The 19035-nt window shown below is 48.4% G+C and overlaps 1 protein-coding gene and 1 non-coding gene across 3 annotated transcripts in view; one reads left to right on the top strand and one right to left on the bottom strand.

Moving 5' to 3' along the window:
- Positions 1–7769, bottom strand: part of TTBK1 (tau tubulin kinase 1) — a 38030-nt gene extending 30261 nt beyond the window's left edge. Inside the window, exons 1-2 of one of the 2 annotated variants that reach the window (XM_073905002.1) lie at positions 7562–7769; positions 4421–4582 (exon numbers count right to left, since the gene is read on the bottom strand). In XM_073905002.1, the coding sequence (XP_073761103.1) occupies positions 4421–4528 (108 nt within the window). In that variant the 5' untranslated portion in view covers positions 4529–4582; positions 7562–7769. The remainder of the gene's footprint in view (positions 1–4420; positions 4583–7561) is intronic. The other variant, XM_025890557.2, reaches the window with a different exon arrangement.
- A 9361-nt stretch (positions 7770–17130) lies between these two features.
- On the top strand, positions 17131–17203 carry TRNAK-CUU (transfer RNA lysine (anticodon CUU)). The gene has a single exon. It is a non-coding gene; the product is annotated as a tRNA-Lys (tRNA).
- Positions 17204–19035: the final 1832 nt, after the last annotated feature.

The raw sequence follows: 19035 nt of genomic DNA, 5'->3' as shown, positions 1-19035 counted from the left end.
CAGGGTGGATCCTCCAGAGAAGCAGGCCCTTCCTCAGGTGGGCAGTCTCCTGACAGGTGTAATTAAAGGGAGAGAGTAATGGGGCGGGCGGGGGAGAGAGGAGTATTTGGGGAGGAGACTCAGCAAAGGAAGGGTATTCATTGTCCATGCCCATTGCTGAAGCTCACGACACTCCCTAGACCCCTGGTCAGATGCCCTGAACCAGGGTGAGCCTCCTCTGGGGGCAGGGGGCGCGCGGGACCCTGGTGGGAATGCAGGTTTGGAGAGTCCAGCTATTCCCGCCCCCCCCCCATGGGGCAAGGCAGTACAGACCTGACCCTCTAGGCCCTCCTCCTCCAGCATCCCATGGCAGGCAGTGAGAAAAGGCAGAGGGGAGAACTGAGTTGGAGGAAGGGTCGGCCAGGGGAGATGAGCAAAGCTGAGTGATGGGGAAGGATTAAAATCATTTCAAGTCAGAGGCGCCGGGGTTCCTGGAGAGCCAATGTGCTGCTGGCAATGATGAGGGACAAAGGGAAGGTGCTGAGTTCTAAGCTGGGACTCAGTTGGTTAAAAAAGATGTAGAGCTCACCTCACGGGTGGCCTGCCTTCGCGGAACATCTTCCAGAACACTCACTTGCCTCCTGTTGGCTTGTTAACTCACCAGCACAGCTGGGCTTGCTAGGGATTGGGCGGAGGCTGCTCAGATCAGCCAGCCTGTAAACTGACTCTGAGCTTCTAGCATCTCCAAGCCCTTCCCTTAGCATTTATTCAGCACTCAGGTCCCATTAATAGTTTAATGGTGGCTGAAGCATGGGGATGGAGCGGGGAAGGGGGCAGGGCAGAGCCCAGGACTGGGAGTTCCCAGCGGGTTACAGTTGAAACCACTCCAAGAAAAGACAGAAGGATAAAGGGAAGATTTAGAAGAAAAGTGGACGTCTGGCTGCATCCCGAAGGTTCTTTTGCCCAGGAAGGAGACAAGGGAAAGAGAAAGGAGGCAGGATGGTCTGAAACCAGTCTCTCAGGACTTGAGACAAAAGTTAAGTCAAACTCCTAGAAGAATTTCATTTTTAAAAAAAATGTTTTAAAGACTTATTTATTTATTTGACAGAGAAAGAGGGAGAGAGCACAAGTAGGGGGAGCAGGAGAGGGAGAAGCAGGCCCCCCACTGAGCAGGGAGTCGCGGGACCCTGGGATCATGACCTGAGCTGAAGGCAGACGCTTAACCACTTAACCGACTGAGACACGCAGGCGCCCCTCCTGGAAGAATTTCAGAATCAGGAGGGGATAGACACAGACTCAAGGAAAGCAGCGGCATGTCTCCCTCTGGAGAACTTTAAACTCAGGGGACATTCTAGTATCTTCTAGAATCCTTTATGGTTTGTTGTGTGCAAGCATGGGAGAAAGGGGGAAGGGGGAGGGAACAAGAACCACATCTTGGGTTATGTGCTCCAGGCTCTCAGCCATCATCTGAGCTCATCCTCTATGGTTCCTGACAACATAGGTGCAGAAATGCATAAAAGTCACCACTTTGCACAGAAGGAAAACTAAGGCGCAGGGAGTGAAGTAGTCACAGGTCACACTTGCTAGTAAGCAGCAACGCCAGGTTTCATTTAAACCCGGGCACTCCGATGCAGAACCCATACTCTTAACTGCCATATCACAGCAACTGGTGACTGCACAGAGCTTAAAGGTGTGAGGGCTGAGATTCAAGCCCGAATCTGCCAGGCTCCAAAATCCTCACCCGAGGTGGTAAGGAGGGCTCGGGGCAGCCAAGACATTTCCCATACCCGCTCCCCAATTTCCAAGGGTGGTCAATGGTATGTCTTTGCCCTCTTCACTTCCAAACAGAGGCTGTTTCTCCTCCCTTGACCCCTTCCTTGTCCCCCCCCACCCACCCATTACCGAACCTCCCTGGGACAGCAAGTTGGGGGTCTGCACTCACCCACTCACCTAACACTCCTCCTCCCCAGGCCCTATAGACCCCACTTATCCATCGGGCATAGCAGGCACTGTGGCCCATAATACTTTTAGGGGGCCATAAAAATGTTTCAATATTTTTAATTCAGAAGGAAAACAAATGACCTCTTAGGTCAAAACATTTTAATATATAGTATTAATTCATTCCTCTTTATACCAATGCAGTCATAAAATATAGTTTTTAGTACTTTATTATAGAGAAAGGGGTCCATGAAAGCAAAAGTGCCCAGGGCCCATGAAAGTCATAATGCAGCCCTGTCCACGCCAGGGAACCAGAATGTTCTCTCAATCTCCTTTTGCCCGACCCTATTCCTCCCCTCCTAATTTTTTTAAGGATCCCCTCCCCTGTCAAAGGAGGGCTACTGGAGGGCTAATATGACACAATAGGACGAGCATTCACTTAGGAAAAGGGAAACCTAGTTTCTTGGCCCAGCTCTGGGTCACCTGGAGTGAGTTTCTTAAATTCTGTGCCTCCACTTTTCCTCCTCTGTCAAATGAAAGAGTTGCTCTAGAACTGGCCACAAAGACTCCTTCGTCTCTGTGCTCCTGATTCTTGGGTGGGCTGATTCTTGGGAAGCAGCACGGCTTAGTGACTGGCGCCCCAGCAGTCAGACAGACCTGGTTCCACCTAGCCATCATGAGAACATGGCAGGTGAACCAGTCTCTGTACCTGTTTCCACACCTGTGAAAAGGCGGTAATAACATCTATTCCACTGTTTGTTGAGATAATGCATGTAAGGCATTTTGCACAGTGTCTGGCAACAGTAAGTGCTCAAAACGAATGCTGTTTTTATTAGCAGTGGTATTGTTTGCTATTCTGATTCTGAGAAGCACCCCTCAAGAAGAGTCAAATGTTCTTATTTGTAAATACTCCACCTAGTGCCACCGCCCCTCCCTTTCTCCAGGCCGGGCTCGTTTTCTCTTTGGACAGCATGTTCTTGGTTCCTGAGCTCCGCCTCATGTCTCTGTCCCCCGCCCCTCACGGGGAGATGGCTGAGGGGAGGCATCTGGCACCCCACCCTCCCTACTTCTCCAGGAGCCAGGGAGGGAGTGACGGTAAAGAGAGGTCAGCCTGGCAAAGATTACACACTTGCCCCTTCCCCCAACACCCCCCACCATGTCTCTCCCGACTCATCTCCCACCACCTCCCTCAAAAAGCAGCGGAAAGTTCTAACCCAAACTCAGTATGGTGTGAACATCATCTTTTTCTTACCTCTTCAGGGCAAAATTCTGTCTCCAATCTGTCAGAAACTAAGCTCTCCTGTCGGGGGACCCAGAGGGATTTTGGAGGAACACTCCTCCTTTTGCCAGACCCTCATTCCCTTGATTACGGCCCTGGCTCTTCTTCCCCCAATTTCTGTCCTGTCACTCTCCCTCTCAGGAAGTCCCCTCTGGGACCTAGATGGCCCCTCCCCTCAGCTCTCTGGCCCTCCGGTGCCACCACCTCTCCCAGTCCCAGAGACATCTCAGACAACGCTGCCACCTTTGCCTCTGTCCCTGGGCCTTTAGGGAACCTGCCAGAAGGGTGGTTGTTGCCATGGAGACCAGCTAGCACCCAGGCCCCACTCTCCCCTCAACCCTGCAGCCCAGGTGAGCTGAGCCCCCCCTCAACTCCCACACACCCCCACACAGAGGCTCAGTGTAGTCCTGTGTTGTTCTCCCTCCTCTCCTCCAGGCTCTCCACTCAGCCGTGCAGACCCACAAGCTCACACACCGTCACCCCGCAATCCACCCTACATCATCCGGCCCCCACAATGATAAGAGGACACCAGAGAGCTCTTAAGCGACGGAAGGAAAGGGGGGGGATGGACAGGGATTGATTTACGATAGGTCCCGCTCCCCAGACACTGCCTTTCCCCCAACCCCTCACATGTCCCCCTCCCATCCAGGCCCAAACCCCGAGGAGCCTCGGACTACAACTCCCAGCAGGCCGAACAGCCCGAAGTCCTGGGCTGGAGGAGCAAGGCACGCTGGGACATGGAGTCTCGGCGTCTTGCACCTGCCGCAGGAACCAGTGAGGGGAGGAGGGTGGAAGGAGAAGATGGAGTGCGGCTGCGGTGGGAGCGCCCGCAGGGCCTCTTTCCCCGAAGCCAGGCCTTTCTGTCCTCTGCGGAAGCGGAGGGACACGTGCTCACTTACTGCCCTTCTCCAAGGTCCGGCAACGAAAGAGCCCCCGCCCCCACCCCGCCCGCCTCCCCCACAGAGCTCTGCAGCTCCTGCTCAGGCTGGGCCCGAGCAACGTGCCCTGGCCGGGAAAGGCGTGAGACAGGGCGCTGGGAGAAAGCGATTGTCCACAAGTGTGCGCCAAAACAGTGACGGCAAGCAGAACGCAGATGAACTCGGGGGCACCTCCCTCTTAAGGGAGAGGAGTTGGGGGCAACTGTTTTAACAGGTCTCCGGTCCTCTCATCTCCTCCCTTCCCCTCCGCTTCCCACCCCTCCCTTGGCCCCGCTGGGTAACTCACCACCTTCCAGCGATCCTTGACCACGTAGTTGGCCGGCAGTATGTCGGCCTGCTCCCCTCCCCCACTCATGTTGGTTTCGTCTTTAAGAGCGGCCGCTAGGCACTGCATCCGCCAGCCGGAGGGAGGGGTGTCCGCAGGGCCTGCCCTGGGGGGGCCATCTACCTGGGGGATTGGGGAGGGGCTGTGAGTGGGGCAGGCAACGCACCCGGGACCGGTTCGCAGATACGGAGGAGGGGAGCGCCATTCTCCTGGCAGGCAACCTTCCCGGGCCCGCTGGGCAGATGCTCCAGGGGTTACTGGGGGAAGCACTGTGTAAACAGCCAGGTGGAGGTCAGAAGAGAAGACAGAAATACTATCCACGGGAAGGGAGACACAGACTACAAACTGGAGATGTGAAACCCAACAACAGGACGCACATGTTGAAAAAAGGAGAGGAAAATGCCGAGCGAACAGGCTATGGGGACAGCATTTCCCCAAGAGAGAGATGCTAATGTGGAGGAGACTTGCTAACTGCCCCCAGGGAGGGGCGTACTAATCTAGGACCCATGCTTGTATAGGGGACACCTGGGCCAAGAAGGACCCGTCTGAGTGACTTGATCCGAGGCTCCCCCAACACCCACACATTCCTATGCAGAGGTGCCACCAAATGCCCACGGAGCTGTGCATCTGAAGCTTACTAAAAGGGGAGACCTGCTGACTAAGGGGTGACCCGTGGGAGACCCACTCCAGAGTGACGCTAATCAACCGCGGGACACGGGATAATCAAGAAAATGAGATACACGGCAGCCCCTCGGGGGTGGTGCTAAGTGAGGACGATGCAGTTGTGTGAGGCACACACCATTCTCAGGGGTGAGCCCAACTCACTGACAGCCGTGGGGTTCAGAAGCAAGGATGTGAGCCAAGGGGTGAACGTAAGGTGATGGCTCAGCACATGGATTTTAGAGGGACCGCAAACCTGCTGCCACTCCAAGGGAGAGAGACAGGCTGAACTGGGTGGTGGTTTGGGGGGCGTCTTGGGGACAACAGGGAGTGAGACGGGTCTAACAGGAGGCAGGAGGAAGGTCGAGGTGGGCGTGTGCTGAGCGAGCTCCGGCCACACCTTCTGTCTGCTCCAGAACAAGAAGGAGGATGGCACTGGCATAGAGGTAGCAGTTGTATATCAAAGACAGTGTCCTGAGTGTGAGGTTTGGGGAAGTCTGCGTGTTATCCGGGGAAATAGATGTGTGTGCACGTGTATGTGTCTGCGTGCGTATCCGCACGTGTGGCCTTCCGTGGGTATGTATATATGTCTTTGTGTGTGTGTGTGTGTGTGTGTGTGTCTGTGCCCGTCTATCCGTCTGCATGTGCTTATGCGTGTTTTTGTGTCAGTCTGTGATGTGCATGGGTGTAGGCAGGGGGCCGTTTTTTGAGATTTCTGTCAACCCCGTATAGGATTGGAACCAGGATCTTCTCTTCTCTTCTCTCCCCCTACACTTTGGATAAGCACACTGCCCTGCCCTCACAGAGACCCTGGACAGTCACAGCTGGAAGGCAGTTACTCGAGCTGGGGACGAGGTGGGGAGGAGGAAAGTGACTAAGGTATCTATGGACGGGGCCGAAACTCCATAGAGCTGTTTCTCCTTGGGATGGGGCTATTTCCCCCGGGATCCTGTGTCTAGTCATCCTGACACAGGGGGCAGCGTGGGGTAGTAAAGGCATAGGAACAACCTTCAACAGGTCATGGTGCGCCGTGAGGGACATGTGGAGAACGGGTCTTCGTGCAGAGGGACACTGTCACTCTTGTCCTGTCTTTCTTCAAGTGACTCAGCTGACTCATTCCTCCAACCCACCCAACTTCAGAGCATCCGAACTGTGGGGATGTCAGATAGGCCGCTGCCCACCTTCTGCCAAAGTGCCATGTGGGGCATCAGGAATTCAGAGGGCAGTGAGAGCAATGGCAGGATAAAGGGAGAGGTAGGGGGTGGGGGATTCTGGAATAAAGGTGGAAAGAAGTTGAGGACAAGATCGAAGAAGCCATTGAACCAGCAGGGAGAGAGCCCTGAGCAGTTGGTGACCTCTGGCGGGCCTTCCAGCCTTGTGCTGGGGGATTCTATAGGTTGATGAGAAAAATGGGGATGCAGCAACCAGTTTCAAGATGGGCAAGCCTAGAAGGAACAGGTGGGGTGGGAAAAGGGAGACTGGCAGCAGGAAGCTAAATGGGGGTTCCCTGCCTCTTCCTGTCCACCATCCTCACTCTCTGCCTCTGAGGACTGCACTCAGCTTAGACTAGGTTGGATGACAGGCCACAAGAAACTTGGCTGCCCCATTACTGCCCCCTCAGGACCCTTCGGGTATGTGGAGGCATGGGTGTGTCCTGTGAGGGGGCTTGTGGAAGAGGTTTTTATGAATATCTGTCAGACAGTGTGGGGCCAAGTGTGTGTGTGGGGGGTGGGGAGACAGGGAGGGAGACACAGCAAGGGAGGGAGCTCATCATGGTGTGTGAGTCGAGGTGTTGATGTGTAACTATGCAAGGTGTGAGCCAGGTGTCTGTGGGAATCTGGGAGCACAGGTAAAGGGAGGTGAAGGAGCCCAGCGAGGGATAGTGGAAACAGGTGAAGAGAGATGTGGAAGGAGGCAGAGGGGAAGGGAAGGGATGGGGGGGGTGACAGGATCCGAGGAGGGGGTTGGGTAAGACAGAAGCAGGTGATGAGCGATCCTGATGGCAGGTGAGGAAGCGGCAGGTCCCCAGGAGGGGCTTCTGGGCACTGCTGAAGGGCTGAGGAAGTAGGTAAGGCAGCTAGCCGGCGGGACGCGGAGGGAGCGAGGACGACGGAGAGAGGTTTGGAGGCAGCTGGGAAGGGCTTGTCAGGGTGACAGCAGGGTGAAGCCGTGGGGATGGGGGGGTGGGCAGAGGCCGTGGGGGGCCGGCTGGCGAGGGCGGGTGTGTGTGGGGTGGGGGGCAGGGAGCCGTTCCAGGCCTCGGGATGCGGCCCAGGCTGTGTAGGCCAGCGGCGGGCGTCCCGGCTCGGGCGGACACGGCCCAGGGAGGGGGAGCTGGGGAAGGCTGCGCTGGGAGGCGAGCCGGGCCCGAGGCCCGTGGAGCCCGCAGGGGAGCCCCCGCCCCGACCCCGCCGGCCGGCCTCCGGCCCCGCCCCGCCTCACCTGCTCTGTGCCCGCTGCGGCTGCGGCTGCGGCGGCGGAGGCAGCGGCTCGGGGCGGCGCATCCCCCGGGGCCGGGGCGGGGCGGGGGCGGGGGTGGCTCAGTGCGGCGCGGAGCGGCCCGCTCCCTCCGGCGGCGGCGGCGGTGGCGGCGGCGGCGGCGGTGGCGGCCTCCCGCCCGGGATCATCCCCGCCCGGCCCGGCCCGGCCCCGATCCTCCTCGGGCGACGGCGGAGGCAGCGGCGGAGCGGGGAGCTGCCCACAATGCACTGCGCCGCCAGCATCAGCACCAGCCCTGACATCACCGCCCCACCGCCCGGCTCTTACATCACCGCCCTTTCTCTGACATCACATTCCACTCCGCTCCTCTGTCCACACCTGCGGCCTTAGGGTTCTCCTCCAGATGGTCCCGCTCCAGCTCTTCGGTTCTCCTCGCTGGTTTCTGCCATTCACTTGACCGCCACCCCCCACACCGGCAGGGCCCCATCCCTCCTTACCTGTCCCCACAGACCTCATCTGTCTGGATCATCCCTTATCTTCTCCCCTCCCAGCACGTCCCTGTCACTCCTTGCCTGTCCCTATCAGCCTCACATGATTGCCCCACTGCACCTTCCATGTGTTCATACTTTCTTCTAAACTCCTTTCCCCTCACCTGTACCATCCTTCCTGGTCCCCCATTTCTTCTCACACATCCCTCGCCAAGAACTCACCTCCCCACACGTATGCCTTACCTCCTGGCTCAACCCGTTCCTCTCTGTCTTTGGCCCTTCCTCCCACCTGTTGGCAAATTCTGTCATTCTGCTTACAAATAAGATGCACTCTTTTTATTTTTATTTTTTTAAGATTTTATTTATTTGACCGAGAGAGAGACAGCGAGAGAGGAAACACAAGCAGGGGGAGTGGGAGAGGGAGAAGCAGGCTTCCCGCCTAGCAGGGAGCCCAATGTGGGGCTCGACCCCAGGACCCTGGGATCATGACCTGAGCCGAAGGCAGACGCTTAACGACTGAGCCACCCAGGCGCCCCTATTTTTATTTTTTTTAAAGATTTTATTTATTTATTTGAGAGAGAGAGCACAGGAGCAGGGGGAGGGGCAGAAGGACAGGCAGACTCCCCACTGAGCAGGGAGCCAGGACATGGGGCTTGATCCTAGGACCTGGAGATCATGCATGACCTGAGCCAAAGGCAGACACCTAACCAAGTGAGCTGCCCAGGCACCCCAAGATGCACTCTTTTTAAAAAAGATTTTATTTATATATTTGAGAGAGCATGAGAGAGAGCAGAGAGCACAAGCGGGGGTGGAGGGGCTGAGGGAGAGGGGGGTGCAGACTCCCTGCTAAGCAGGGAGCCCTATGTGGAGCTCTATCCCAGGACCCTGGGATCATGACCTCAGCTGAAGGCAGACACTTAACCAACTGAGCTACCCAGCTGCCCCAAGATTCACACTCTTTACTGATTTTATTTATTTATTTGACAGAGAGAGACACAGTGAGAGTGAGAACACAAGCAGGGGGAGTGAGAGAGGGAGAAGCAGGCTTCCCCGCCGAGCAGGGAGCCGGATGCGGGGCTCGATCCCAAGACCCTGAGATCATGACATGGGCCTAAGGCAGACACTTAACCCACTGAGCCACCCAGGCGCCCCAAGATACACACTCTTTACTGTGACATTAAAAATTCTTCCCAACATGGTAATAATACCATATAGAGGTTATTACCACCCTTTTGACAAATTTGATTACTCAACATTCTCTGAACATACTTTGCACTTTGTTTCTCTCATCCTTTGTGCCTTCAACAAATGCATACTGAGGCCTCCATTAACAAGGACAAATAGCAACCATTTACTCTTGCCAGACACTGTTCTAACTTTACACATATTAACTCATTTAATCCTCATAACAACCCTATGATGCAGCAGTACTAATGTTACACCTGTTTTATAGAGGAGGAAATGGAGATACAGAGAAGATGAGTAATTTGCCTTAGGTTACACAGCTAGCAAGTGGCAGAGCTGGGATTCAAACCCTGGCTTCAGAGTCCATGCTCCTAACCATGATGCTGGGAGGAAGGACCATTGAGTCAGCAAAACCACTCAGAGGAGGTGCAGTCCACTGGAATTTGAAGGATTAGGAGTTTTGCAACAGACAAGTGGGGCAAGGGCAGAGGGTGGGAGAGACTTCCAAGCTGAGAAGAGGGCATGAGGTGAGCTGGGGGTGGGCATGCACAAGATCATGTAGGGCCCTGTGCACCATGCTAAGAAGATTGTATTTTCTCCACTTAGTTTTTGGGAGCGTAGTGGATAGTGTCATGAACCAACCAGATCCCCCTCCAGAATCCTCATTCCTTCGGCTGCCTGGGGTGCTGAAGTCTGAGTGCTCTCAGCTGACTCCCTCTCTGGAAATTGCCCCTGGCCAAGGATGCTGCCTCACTCAAAATCATGCACCCTTTCAGGCGCAACCCATATCCAACTGATGATCAGCCTGTGAGGACAAAGGCCTGGCCCCTCACTCCAACTCAGGACATTTCTGAAGGGACATCCATTTTCAAAACTAATACGGTCAGCTGAGGTTTCTATTGAGGCTGCATCAAAGCTCTGCCCAATCCTGCTTTCTTCACTCCTTCACAGATGTTGATCTTCAGACTACTTCCCGATCAACTTCTTGCATGATCCTCTCCATCTCAGAGTCAATGCCAGGGGAACTGGAACTTCAGACAGGAAACCACTGAAGAACTGATCTGACTATTGAGTTAGGATTCTAGGTTGACAATTTTGTCCCCAGTACTATAAAAATGTAGGTCTAGCTTACATTGTTTCTGATGAGAAATCGGCAATTATCCTTATCTTTGTTTCTCTGTATGTAATATGTTACTCCTGTGGCTACTTTTAAGATTTTCTCTTTATCACGGTTTTAAAGCTATTTGGTTATGATGTGACTTGACGCAGTTTTTTTCATGTTTCTTGTGCTTGGGGTTTGTTGAGCTCTTGTATCTGTGAGATTATAGTTGTCATCAAGTTTGGAAAAATCTCAGCCATGATTTTCTCAAATATTTTTTCTGCCTTCCCTTTCCTTCAGAGAGTTCAATTACCCACTTGAAGTTTTCCACAGCTCACCGATGCTTTTGTTCCTTTTTCCCTCCAGTCTTTTTTTTTTCTCACTGTGTTTTGTTTTGCATAGTTTCTACTGCTAAGTATTCAAGTTCATTAATTTTATCTTTTGCAGTATCTGAGCTGGTATTAATCCCATCTGATGTATTTTTCATTCTAGTTTACATCTCTAGAAATTTAATCTGGGTCTTTCTTTCTTTTTTTTCTTTTTAAGTTTTATTTATTTTTGAGAGAGAGTGTGTGTGTGGCATGAGCCAGGGTGGGGGCAGGGGACGAAAGGGAGAGTCACAAGCAGACTCCACACCAAGCACAGAGCCCGACGTGGGGCTTGATCTCATGACCCTGAGATCATGACCCGAGCCCAGACCAAGAGTCAGATGCTTAACCAACTGTGCCACCCAGGCACCTCACAATCTCAGTCTTTCAAAAATCTTTCATGTTCGATTTTTCTTCTAACTTCTTAAGCATATATAATACTTATAATAACTATGTTAATGTACTTGCCTACAAATTTTATTATCTGAAAAATTTCCGCTTTCAATTGATCTTTCTTCTCACTCTGGGTCATATTTTTCTGCTTCTTTCCATGCCATAATGTTTTATTGGATGCCAAATAGTGTGATTTTTACTTTGTTGGGTTTGTGTTTTTGTTTGTATACAACATTTTTATATTTTAGCAAATATTCTTAAGCTTTGTTCTAGAATGCAACTAATTTACTCAGAAACAGTTTGATCCATTAAGGCTTATTTGTTAAGCTTTATTAGGTGGGACCTAAGTAGCTTCTAGTCTCAGGATCATTTTCCCCACCCCAGAGGCAAAAGGCTACAGCATAATTTACCTCATGCCCCATGAATTATGAGGTTTTCCACATCAGCTGGAGGGAACAGGCACTTTTTCCATTGCTCCGTGAGCTCTGGAGATTGTTCACTTTGCTGCTTTCAGGTGGTTCTTTTCCTGCCTCAGTGAGTTTCCTCACACACATGTGCAGATTGGTCTGAAACTGACTGTCATATAGATCAGTCTGAAGGTTCCAAAGCTCTCTCTTCTGTCCTGTGCTCTGTTCCACACACCAGCTGCTTTGGCCTCCGTGGACTCGCCACTCTGTCTCAGCTCCAGGAGATGGCTGGGCTCAGCCTGGGTTCCTCCTGCGGGAAGCCCAGAAAACCTTCAGGCAATGCTGGGGCAAACAAAAGCTCACCTGGCTGTTTTCGGTCTTTTGGGGATCGCCGTCCGACACTGCCTGATGGCCAATGTTCAAACATCATTGTTTCATATATTCTGCCCAGTTTTTTACTCGTTAAACATGGGAGGCTCGATAGCAAAGGAAACCATCAGTAAAATGAGAAGGTAATTTATGGAATGGGAGAAAATGCTTGCAAATCATGGATCTGATAAAGGGTTACTATCTGAAATATATCAAGAACTCATCCAATTCAATAGGAAAAAAAAGAGAACAGTCCACATTAAAAATGGGCAGAGGATCTAAATAGACATTTTTCCAGAAAAGACATACAAATGGCCAATAGGTATATGAAAATGTACCATACTACCCAAAGCCATCTATAGACTCAATGAAATTCCTATCAAGATTCCAATGACATTTTTTACAGAAGTAGAAAAAACAATCCTAAAGTATATATAGAACCACAAAGACCCTGAAAAACTAAAGCAATCCTGAGAAAGAAGAATAAAGTGGGAAGCATCATACCTTCTGATTTCAAGCTATGTTATAAAGCTAGAGTATCAAAACAGTATGGTGCTGGCATAAAAACAGACACATAACAAATGGAACAGAATCAAGAGCGCAAAAATAGGGGCGCCTATTTTGGAGGGTGGCTCAGTTGGTTAAGCGGCTGCCTTCAGCTCAGGTCATGATCCCGGGGTCCTGGGATCGAGCCCCACATTGGGCTTCCTGCTCAGCGGGGAGTCTGCTTCTCCCTCTGCCTGCCACTCCCCTGCTTGTGCTCTCTCACTCTCTCTTGCCTATGCTCTCTTTCTCTAGCAAATAAATAAAATCTTTAAAAAAAAAGAGCACAAAAATAAAACCATGCATATATGGCCAACTAATATTTGAAAAGGGAGCCAGGAATACTCAGTGAAGAAAAGACAATTTCTTCCATACAGATGGCCAACAGACATATGAAAAGATACTTAAGATCACTAATCATCAGGGAAATGCAAACCAAAACCACAATGAGATATCATCTTATACCTCAGAATGGCTCGTATCAAAAAGACAAAAAATAACAAGTGTTGGCAAGGATGTGGAGAAAAGGGAACCCTCGCGCACTATTGGTGGGAATATAAATTGGTGCAACCACTTTGGAAAACAGTATGGAGGTTCTTCCAAAAACTAAAAATAGGGCCATCTGGCTCGTTCAGCTGGTAGAGAATGTAGACTCTTGATCTCAGGATTGTAAATTCAAGTCCCATGTTGGGTGTAGAGATTACTCAAAAATAAAATGTTTAAAAAGAATGAAATCTTGCCATTTGCAACAATGTGGATGGAGATAGAGAGTATATGCTAAGAGAAATAAGTCAGTCAGAGGAGCCTGAGTAGCTCAGTCAGTTAAGTGTCTGACTCTTGGTTTCAGCTCAGGTTGTGATCTCTGGGTCATGAAATCAAGCCCCACATCTGGCTCCATGCTAAGCTTGGAGTCGGCTTGAGATTCTTTCTCCCTCCCACTCCCTTCCCCTTTGCTCCTTCCTCTGCTTGTGCACTCCCTCTCTCTCTCAAATAAATAAATAAATAAAATCTTAAAAAACACAAACCCTAAAAAAATAGAAGTACCATATGACCCAGTAATTCCACTTCTGGGTATTTACCTGAAGACAATGAAAACACTAATTTAAAAAGATATAAGCACCCCTGTAGTTCATTGCAGCATTATTCACAAGAGCCATGATATAGAAGGAACCTAAGTGTCCACTGATACATGAATGGATAAAGAAGATGTGGGGCACCTGGGTGGCTCAGTTGGCTGGGCGTCTGCCTTCGGCTCAGATCATGATTCCAGAGTCCTGGGACCAAGCTCCACATTGGGCTCCCTGCTCAGCGGAGAGTCTGCTTCTCCCTCTGCCTGCCACTCCCCCTGCTTGTGCCCTCTCTCTGTCAAATAAATAAATAAAATTTTTAAACAAACAAACAAAAAGATGTGGTATATAGAGACAGTGGAATATTACTCAACCATAAAAAAGAATGAGATCTTGCCAGCCACTTGTGACAACATGGATGGACCTAGAGGGCATTATGTTAAGTGGAATAAGTCAGACAGAGAAAGACAGATACTGTATGATCTCATTTATATGTGGAATCTAAAACAAACAAATTAAAAAAAACCCAACAATAAAAGAGAAACAGACTCCTAAATATAAAGCAACATGGTTGCTGAGAGGGGAAGGTGGTAGGAGGATGGACAAACTGGGTGAAGGGGAGTGGGAGATACAGGCTTCTAGTTATGGAATAAGTCATGGGGCTGAAAGGAGGAGCACAGAGAATATAGTCACTGGTACTGTAACGGTGTTGTCTGGTGACAGAGGGGAGCTATGCTTGCGGTGAGTGGACATCTAGACTTCTCCAATCACTATGTGGTACACCAGCAACTAACGTAACATTGTGTGTCAACTATACTTCAATTAAAAAAATTTTGAAAAGACAGTCTCTTCAATAAATGGTGCTGGGAAAACTGGATATTCACACATAAAAAAAGTGAAACTAAATCCCTATTTTATACCACTCACAAAAATTAACTCGGATTAAACTTTTTTTAAAATTTTCTTTCTTTCTGTTTTTGTGTGTTTTTTTTTTTTAAGATTTTATTTATTTGTCAGAATGAGAGCGAGCACAAGCAGAGTGGCAGGCAGAAGGAGAAGCAGGCTCTGCTGAGCAAGGAGACCGGAACCTGGGATCATGACCTGAGCTGAAGGCAGACGCTTAACAGACTGACCACCCAGGTGTCCCTCTTTTTTATTTTATTTTATTAAGATTTATTTATTTGAGAGAGAAAGAGCACGAAAGCAGGGGGAAGGGCAGAAGGAGAGAGAGAATCTCAAGCAGACTCTGAGCTGCGCACGGAGCCCAACATAGGGCTTGATCCCGTGACCCTGACATCACGACCTGAGCCAAAACCAAGAGTCAGATGCTTAACCGACTGGGCCACCCATGTGCCCCTCTAATTGGATTAAAGACTTAAATGTCAGACCTGAAACCATAAAACTCCTAGAAGAAAACATAGGGGAAAAGCTCCTCTGCATAGTTATTGGCAATGATTTTTTTAAAGATTTTTTATTTATTTATTTGAGAGAGAGAGACAGAGATAGTGAGGTAGAGCATGAGTGGGGAGGAGAGGGAGGAGGAGTGGGAGAAGCAGGCTCCCTACTGAGCAGAAAGCCCAATCAATGCAGGGCTCGATCCCAGGACCCTGGGATTATGACCTGAGCTGAAAGCAGATGCTCGACTGACTGAGCCACCCAGGCGCCCTGGCAATGATTTTTTTAATATGACATGTGTAGTACAGTCAACAACAAGAATAAATAAACAAGTGGGACTACAACAAACTAAAAAGCTTCTGCACAGAAAAAAAACAAAAACAAAAACAAAAACCCCACCCCCCACCCCCCAAATCAGAAAAATGAAGAGACAACCTATGGAATGGGAAAAAAATACTTGTAAATCATATATGTGATAAGGGGTTAATATCCAAAATATATAAAGAACTCACATAACTCAATAGCACAAAAAACCCAAATAATCTAATTAAAAATAGGCAAAAGACCTGAACAGATATTTTTCCAAAGAAGACGTACAATGGCCAACAGGAACATGAAAAGGTGCTCAGTATCACTAATCATTAGGGAACTGCAAATCAAAACCACAATGATAGGGGTGCCTGGCTGGCTCAGTCGGTAGAGCATGTAACTCTTGATCTTGGGGTTATAAGTTTGAGCCACACGTTGGGTGTAGAGATTACTTAAAAATAAAACCTTTGGGGTGCCTGGGTGTCAGTCGGTAGAGTGTGCAACTCTTGACCTCGAGGTTGTAGGTTCGAGCCCCAGGCTGGGTGTAGAGATTACTTTTAAAAAAATCTTTTAAAAAACCCACAGTGATATGTCACCTCGTGCTTGTTAGAATGGCTATATTCAATCTTAAGAAAAAACAACAAAAACAAACTCATAGATACAGAGAACAGACTGGGGGGTTATCAGAGTCAAGGGACAATGCACAAAGTGGAAGAAGGTGGTCAAGAGGTACAAACCTCCAGTTACAAGATAAATAAGTCCTGGGGATGTAAGGTAGAGCATGGTGACTCTAGTTAATAATACTGCATTGTATATTTGAAAGATGCTAAGAGAGTAGATGGTAAAAGTTCTCATTGCAAGAAAAAATATTTGTAACTATGTGGTGATAAAGGTTAACTAAACTTATTGTGGTGATCGTTTCATAGCACATACTTATATCAAGTCATTATGTTGTACACCTAACATTAATGCAATGCCAAAGAAAATTTTCTTTAAATCACAGGAAGAAAAAAGCATGACAAACAACAGAAAGAGCAAGGAAAAGCATGGCAAATAGAAAGCACAAAAGAGGATAAGAGAAAAATATCCAAATCTGTTAGTAATCACAATAAATATAAATGGAAGAAATTTATTGATAGAGCATCGGGTTTGTAAAAATGCAGGTATAAAGTGCTTAAGAGAGACAAAGAGGTTAAAAGTGAAGATGTAAAAACATGTAAGTCCAAAAGAACTTATTGGGGAAAGTGGGTCACATCATGAGGACAAAAAGTATACCACCAAGAACATATAGAAATTCTAAACTTGTACTCACCTAATAATAGTCTCAGAATACAAAAGTAAAAATAGGTAAAATTACAAGGAAAGAAATTTAAATCCACTGTCAAAGGGAGATTTCAAAAAAATTACCTCAGTAATTGATAAATGGTAAAAAAGTAAAGATATAGAAGATTTGAAAAATACAAATATAACCATGTGTGTATAGACGATTAAATATAAGTAACCTGTTGTATCTATTTAGATATGATATCTGTTGGATACATAGATATCTATTATAAATAGATTTTATATACATACATATCTATTATAAAAATAACAGAAAATAGTTATAATAGATATTATAATATATATAATGTATAGATAGATCTGATTTTGATATGACAAAATTTTAAGATCTGATAACTCTGAGTAGTGGACACAAGGATCTATGATATACCCTTCTCCAAACTTTACTCATACTTGATATATTTTGTAATAAGTTTTTAAATTAATAATTATTCACAAAAAAATCTAAACTGGAGCACTAAGGCCGAACTCCCCGTTTTGGCCTCTACAGATGCCTGACATTGAAGAGCAGACGAAGAGTCCAGATGCTCCCTCCTTGCACAAAATCCCCATCATAAGAAAACATCCTAACAACTGGGATGGTGAGGAAATAAGAGTCAGAGGGCACCTGGCTGGCTCAGTCGGTAGAGCATGTGACTCTTAATCTCAAGGTCGTGAGTTCAAGCCCCACACTGGGCAGAGAGCTTTTGGGAAGGAAGGAAGGAAAGAAGGAAGAAAAGGAAGGGAGGGAGGAGGGAGGGAGGATGGAAAGGAAGGAAGGAAGGAAGGGAGGGAGGGAGGAAGGAAGGAAGGAACGGACGGAGGGAGGAGACTCGGAATGTACTCAGGTAAGGTGGGTACAGTATATATTAGGGCAGAGATCCTCAACCCTCCTTTCTCTACAACAAATCTGAGAAAGCAATATCACATTTGAAAAACAAATGAACACAAAACACGGGAGGGTAAATCTGGTTCCTGCTCCTCCCTGTTGCTGAAGAAGCAGGTGTTTGTTTGCTCTGGGTGTTAACCAGCAGGAGTGTGAGGATAAACTGGAAGGGATGCTCCACATACTTGATTTCTGCTTTCTTTGAATTGCTCAACACTTTGTACCTTGCTGCTTGGCATTAAATTGACCTCTATTCTTGAGCCAAGGCTGGCCCTTCCCAGACCAGAGTCTAAAGTCTCAGTCCTTACTCCTTTGTGTAGTTCCTCTAGTGCCCACTGAGTGTCCCGCACAAAACAAATGCTTCAAAAAAATATACCCTTGAAGCTGGAGATTAAAAGAGACTTTAAAAACATATAAAAAATGAACCGGTTTAAACTGTATGACTAGGAATGCACATTTGGGTGATAAGACCATAAAGAAACATAAAGAAGTTTATTTATGCCCATTTTTTGTCCTTACTATAAAAGTAAGGGCCGGGGCGCCTGGGCGGCTCAGTCGTTAAGCGTCTGCCTTCCAGTCAGGTTATGATCCCGGGGTCCAGCCCCATGTCAGGCTCCCTACTTGGTGGGAAGCCTGCTTCTCCCTCTCCTGCTCCCCCTGCTTGTATTCCCGCTCTGGCTGTCTCTCTCTCTCTGTCAAATGAATAACATCTTTAAAAAAAATTAAAAAAAAAAAGTAAGGGCAGTGTTTACTTTTGGAGGGAAGGAGACTGTGACTGGAACGGGGCACATGGAAACTTCTGGGTGGCTAAAGACCTATTTCTTGACACGGGTGGTGGTTACAAGAGTGTCTTATAATAATTAATTTGCTTTAAAGTGGCTTGCTGCAAGTGGATTTTATTTTATAATAAAAACATTTTTATTGGTATGTTCCATGAATGAATGAATGAGTGAATGAATCAGTTGGGGCACTGAGCATCAGTGGTTGTTAACATCAAAAGAGAGACATCCAGACATCATATGCCCCAAGATGGGAGTACACACCACCACCTGTGAAGTAGTCTTGCCCAAAACGGAATCTGAATCTGATCAAGTCTCTAGATCCAACTCCAATTTATAAGACAGAAAAACACTTTTTAAAAAAAGATTTTATTTATTTATTTATTTATTTGAGAGAGAGAGTGAGCAGGGGGAGGGACAAGCAGACTCCCTGCTGAGTGCAGAGCCTGACGTGGGGCTCGATCCCATGACCTGGAGATGATGACCTGAGCCGAAGGCAGATGCTTAACTGACTGAGCCACCCAGGTGCCCCAGAAGAACCCTTTAAATGACACTACAGGTATATAATCAGTAAACTCCAGACTATAGGAAACTCAGCAGAACAAATAAGGGGACTGGGGGGAGACAATATGCAGTAGCAACATGTTGATTAAAATAGTCTCAAAAGGGATGCCTGGGTGGCTCAGTCATTTAAGTGTCTGCCTTCAGCTCAGGTCATGATCCCAGGGTCCTGTGATCGAGCCCCGCATCGGGCTCCTTGCTCAGCGGGGAGCCTGCTTCTTCCTCTGCCTGCCACTCTACCTGATTGTGTTCTCTGTCTCATAAACAAAAGCTTTAAAATAAAATAAAATAAAATAAAATAAAAT

This window comes from Callorhinus ursinus, unplaced genomic scaffold (assembly GCF_003265705.2).
Source record: "Callorhinus ursinus isolate GAN/ISIS: 27379988/994484 unplaced genomic scaffold, GSC_fseal_2.0 scaffold22, whole genome shotgun sequence".
In the NCBI taxonomy this organism is placed as follows: Eukaryota; Metazoa; Chordata; class Mammalia; order Carnivora; family Otariidae; genus Callorhinus; species Callorhinus ursinus.
Note: the sequence above shows the minus strand (reverse complement) of the source record. Positions and strands in the feature narration are given on the sequence as shown.